Below are 6,000 nucleotides of genomic sequence, written 5' to 3' on the forward strand. Positions count from 1 at the left end.
GGCATCTCTTGCTTTGTAGATCATCTTGAGTGCCTTACATAACTTACACAGTGCATTTATTTATTTTAATGCTTTAGTCCTCAGGAGACTTTTCTTCTTTAAGTGTAAAAAGAAATAATACAATCTGAAAGATGTACTTTTGATAGGCAAGCCCTGCATGAATTAAAATGTCAGGCACTACCAGACTGCTGAATTACATGGAAAAAGAGTGCAAATCATTTGATCAAAAAATTTTTGGCAGAATCATCAAAGGCAAAGTGAATTGAATAGAAAGCTAAGATTCTTTCAAAGGATGGAGATCTTAAGTCATAACTCTTCTAACTGTTCTAGTAAAGTCTTACCAGAGATGTTGCTTTATCTTTGCATATGAACTTGAAACTGGCAAGCAGTTAAATTCATGCCTGATAAAGTATTTTCTCTTTTTCTTGGTCCAAGATTTCAATGACCCTTAAAAGAATAAAGGGAGGGTGTATTGAAGAAAGAAACTATCCAATGGGTGTGTTCACCTGCCTTTTCTTAAGTTCAGAAAAACATTTGATTCATTGCATAATTGTGTGATTTCACAGTTGAGAAAACTTTGAATGGAGAAGGAAAAGCCTCTGAACTAGTTTATTGGTCTGTCTGGACATTTTCTGGGAAGCACACTACAGCAGGAAAAATGCCCTGCATTAAATATGCCCACAGCTTCCCTATTCAGCAAGTATATTTTGTTCAGACTGTAGTCACTAGTTTCAAAAGACAAAATATATGTTCACAAATGATAGTAAATACATATAATGTAACAGGTTTAGGTTCTTAATTGTTTGTTTATGTAATATAAACACATGCATAATTTCTTCATTCTATAGTGAGGAGGCGAGGAAGGTTGGAATTTTTCGTATTTTTTGCTGCTACAAAGCAGAGTGACATACTCCTACTGAAAACAGGCAGCACTAGAAACTTAAAGCTATGTCAGAAGAAAATACTGATCTTTGAACACTGAGCACAGACCTTAATTACTTGTGGAAGAGCAGTGCTCCAAGTAGTATTTGAGTTGAAATATTTTATGTGTCTTAGCTGAGAGAAGCTACAATAAAGCAAACACATTTTCAGAAATGAAGGAAGAATTACTTTGAGCTAGATCCTGCAATCTGCCACATGTCCCTAGTCTTTGAGCTTTGAATTGTAGTGAAACTTGTAGAGGATTGTGATTGTCTCATGCTCTCATACAAGAGAGACAGGAAGCATGCAGGCATGTTTTGAGAAGCAGTAGTATACAAAACCAAGTAGCATCTTTGCCCTTTGATTACATTACGTACAGATCCACCTAACTGTGTATAGTGTTGCAGGATTTATTTATTTATTTATTTATTTATTGCTTCAGGAAAGTAGTGACAAGCCTTGTAACAGCCAAGCTTGCTACTACATTAATTTAATAGAGAAAAATATTTTCAAAACTTATTTTTACCTTGCAAAACACAGTCAGAGCTGGCTGATGACATACCAAAGATGGTAGGAACACCATTCTACACTTCCAGATTACATAATCTCTTTTAGCTACCTTTTTTAGAGTAATGTTTTTTCTATGTCAAATGAGAAGTATTAATCTAACTAGAAATTCCACAAAGAACTAGGATTGGGCACATTCATTTATTTATTTATTTTATATGCTTTTCACAAAACATTATTTTGCCTAGATATTTGTTTTGCATATCTTAGTTCATCATTAAGGGCTTTTCTTATTATTTATTATTATTGTTATTGTTATTAAACAGCTGTCAAGGAAGTATGAGTTCATGAGTGACACCAACCTCTCAGAGCATGTAGTGGCACCTCAGAAGACATCTGTCCTCAAGCAGATGAGCTCTGTCAGTCGTTCTATGCCAACTATTCCGGGTAAGCTGCTTATAGTAAGATGATGAGCATTCTTCATTTCTTGGCTACTTAAGAAAATGTAGCACTGAAGTGTTTGCTCCAAGCAGAAGCAGGTAGCTGTCTCTGTGTGGTTCTGTGGCTCTAAGACAAACACTACAATTTAAGTGTGTGCTGTACACGTGAGGCTGGACTGCTACTATTGCTTGATAACTCTGTGCTGCCTAGTAGTAACATACTGAAAGTCTTATTTCTGGAGCTCTTAATTTTGCTTCCTTTTATAGTGTGAACATTCAACATGCCTTGAAAGAGGCAAGGATTTTTTATCTTCCCTCATCTGAAGGGCCTCGCTTGCAGAAGGAAGGGGTTCTGTAGTCTTCAGTTACAGCTCAGTGTGTTAGATACAGAGCATTTCTTTGTTTCAAATCCTTTTGCTTTGGCAGATGAATTTCCCCAAAGGTTGCCTAGTATTAGGAATTTCAATTGATGCTGTTAATATTAGAGAGGAATCTTGTAAGCCTTGCTCACAGCAAGAGGAAGGGGAAATGAAGTAACACAACTGCCCCCTAGAAAGCGTGATAACTGTGTGATAAAGAAGGGAAAACTGTAAGTGAAGGTGGAACTCATTTCTAGGTCAAGGTATACAGAGAAAACGTTGCACGATTTCAGTATCCTTTCCCCCCATCTACTTCCATAGCACATCCAGTTCTCAGCCTGCCCTTCATCTAGCCCTGTTATTGTTCCTATCTTTCCAGATGCCTATAACAGACATTTAGTACAATGCAACAGTAATTTCCTGCCCAGATTGTCATAGCCTGCTGCTTCTTCTTTTTATCTACATGTATTTTTCTTCTTTGAACAAATGTATTGATTTTTTTTTCACTGTTCACTTTCAATGTAATGAAGTTTAGTGTTAAAATGGGGAAATTTTTGCTTATTTTTGTATTCTGAGAATAAGATTAGATTGTAAAAGTCTCATTTCTCTCTAGTAATTGCAGTAGTTTATTTCAAATTCTACTTTGTATTGCACTCTATCGTTGTTTTTTTTTTCTTTTCAACCAATCTGTTTCTGTTCTAAGGATTAACTCTGTCCGTCAGCCCTGTGTCACCTGATGAAACAATTGCATCACATAGGCTGAGTCAGCCAGTGTTTCCTTCCACCTCAGATGGTGACAAGAGAACCGTCAAAAAAAAGAAAGTGAACCAGTTATTTAAAACAATGGTAAGTTCTGACAATGGTAAATTCTGTGTGTTGGGGGGGGGGGGGGGGAGTGTTACCTCTTCAAATATTTTAAGCTATGAAAATCAAGTCGATTTAAAATTCCATAAGACTGTAAGTGAAACTTTTATCTTTTTTTCCTTACTTCTCTTATCAAAGAGAGGAGTGGAAACTGTGCGTAAGAAACATTTGCCCCTGGCTGTGCTTTCTGGAATAAGAATGTACTTCATACGTTTAACAAAGGCACAGATGTGCAGTTCTGCATCTGTTCCACAAGAGGTCTCATTTGACCTACCGATTTTTTCTGAATTATGTAACACTTATTAGCAAAAGAGGAAAGCAATTATTTCTTGTTCAATTTAATTACATTGGGCAGTTTACACTAGTATCAGAGTAAGATAAGGATAGCATATACAGTAAAACATTCAGAGTGTGAGTTAGTTTCTGGTGTTAGGGATGATCATGAGAAAGTAGAAATTGGCTTACACTGGAGTGTAAATCGTGTTGCTTTAAACAATTGACCTTCTTTCTGTGTAGTAAACTTTTCTTTGGCTTATGTGGAAATTTCAAAAAAAAAATTAAACACCATTGAATTTAAACAACGACAACAAAAATACAGCTATATATCTATTGCTATCTAACTATTCAGTGGAGTTATCAAGATTCAAAAGTTTTACTATTTTTTCAGGTAGTGGAAGGATGAAATTCAATGCAGATGCTGTTATCTACTTACGTGTAGTATCTAAGCATTCTGTGACACTTGTAATATTTTACACATCACCTCTGTGCTGATATTTCGTATTTCAAACTTTTCATATTCATCAATTAGTTAGTGGAGTCTTTAAAGAAAAAAAAAAAAAAGAGATACCTTTAGGAAGGTTAATCAGCATTTGGGTATTTTCATACTCGTATTTTCCTAGTAAGAACAAGAATACTCTTAATTTGAAGCCTGTAGGGTTTCACTTATGTTTGATTTATCAGGTAATGCTCTTTTAAGACTGAGGAGTAACAGCTTTTCAGCATGATCTCATCCACACACATTCAAACCTAAACAGAATATAAAATGGAAAAAATGTCCCATTTCTGAAGTCTGAAAAAGCATTGAATAAATCCACTTAATTCCCTTCTATAGTGCTGCCACTGTATCATTGAAATCACGTGGACAGGTTTAAATACAGATTTATAGTTTTGCAAAGTAGGGAAACAAGTTTAAAATATCCAGGATTTGGTCAATGCCTTTTTCTTTAGTCAGAGGTTAAGGAAAAAATCTAGTAATGAATATAAATATTACTGAAAGCAAAAACATTAATCATATTAACATATGGCACTCAGTTCCTCTCTCTTTTTTTTTTTTTTTTTTTTTTTTTTTTTCAGCGTATTTCCAAAGTTCTAGAAGATGGAAAGTACTCTGTGGAGCACCATTTCAAATCTCCATCTACAGATCTGTAATTAATTCCTGTAATTAAATGATTAAATGACCACTTTTCAACCAAAAATAATTATATATACATGTATGTATATATCCTACTTTAGACAACTGTCTACTGTAAAGAAAGGCACCGATAACAGGTGACTGAGGGAGAATATAAACAGTATTCAGGGTTCTGATCAGTTATGTGATATAAATACAGGAATAATATTTCAAGCAAATACTCCAGGATGGGTTCACTAGGATATAAAATGAAAGTTTATTGAGCCTGTGGTTATACAAATCATTGTGTGCTCCCTGGTGATAAAACTCACTCCTGGGAAGAAAGATGTTAAAAGGCCATCTGCAGTGCTTGCCGTATAATGTAAGTCCTATCCTGTTCTTTTCAAAGAGCACAGAAGTTATCCTTTTGTGCAGCTTGTATAGGCACACTCCACTTATCTTTAAACTACTGCTGGCAAGGTTGTCAAGGCAACTGGTGGCTCAGCACGAAATAGTCACTTCGAGTGTGCTCTGTGGCCCTAGTTGGATTTACACTCCTTGGGTCCCTCTGCTATTCCCAACGCACTGCTCTATATCCTCAAATCTTACTCAGGGTGATGTCCATGATTCTGACACCATATGCCCAAGTTATTTTCAGAGTAGCGGGTACTGTATTGAACACATGCAAAAGTTTATTTACACATGTACAAGTTGATTTTATATCCATCAGTATGATAGATACAAGCTGCATTTTTCTACTGTTCATCAATAAAATAATAAAACTTTATTTGCCTTGAACCTTTCTCACTGGAATCTCTAGATGTCATCACATATGTGTTTAATAGCATCTTACTGTCATCAAATGAACTCTAAAAGCCCAAGGCTTCTGCTTTCCAAATAAGTTTTCTGTGTCCCTACAACTTAAGAGGCAGAGTTGGAAGATAATGCCTTATCAGCATGAAGATAGACAGCACAGGTCAGCATCTCATTTTTCTTTAAACCTGCCAGTTATTTCTAAAGGCAAGTATATTGTCCAAAATTAAAAGTTGCCATTTAAATGGGTTTGGGTAAGAGAAAGAGATTAACATTATTCTTGCTGAGTGATAGAATCAACAGAAAGGCAACTTCGGTTTGTTCTAAGCCTAACTATTGCTCTAAACAATCTTACGTTTAACTTTAAATAAGCTAATTAGCTTAGACTCATTGCTAGTTGTCAGTTTGAGGCTGTTTTCTACAGAAATAATTAGCAAGTGAGAAGTTTGAAATATTTGCCATTGAAGCTAATACTTCACCAAAACAAATTTTTGCCTAAAATAACAGTAGAGAGAGAGAGAGAGAGAGAAAAAAAAAAAAAAAAAAGTCCAGTTTTAACACTAACTATAGGATTTTTGTCATGAAAATTGGCACTTTTTTTTTTTTTTTTCTTCATTTGCCTTTTACAGCAACTTGAAAATGCTTCCGAAGAAGCATAAACGAAGAACAAAACTTTTCTAGAAAAACCAACTCAGTTTAATTGGGT

General features: G+C 35.2%; 1 protein-coding gene across 1 annotated transcript in view; it reads left to right on the top strand.

The window, feature by feature from the left end:
• Positions 1 to 5,334, top strand: part of DOCK2 (dedicator of cytokinesis 2) — a 188,082-nt gene extending 182,748 nt beyond the window's left edge. Inside the window, exons 50-52 of the mRNA XM_082771334.1 lie at positions 1,755 to 1,875; positions 2,931 to 3,073; positions 4,445 to 5,334. Coding sequence (XP_082627460.1) covers positions 1,755 to 1,875; positions 2,931 to 3,073; positions 4,445 to 4,519 — 339 coding nt within the window. The 3' untranslated portion in view covers positions 4,520 to 5,334. The remainder of the gene's footprint in view (positions 1 to 1,754; positions 1,876 to 2,930; positions 3,074 to 4,444) is intronic.
• Positions 5,335 to 6,000: the final 666 nt, after the last annotated feature.

Source organism: Aythya marila, assembly GCF_965140915.1.
Source record: "Aythya marila genome assembly, chromosome: 14".
NCBI classification, from domain to species: Eukaryota; Metazoa; Chordata; class Aves; order Anseriformes; family Anatidae; genus Aythya; species Aythya marila.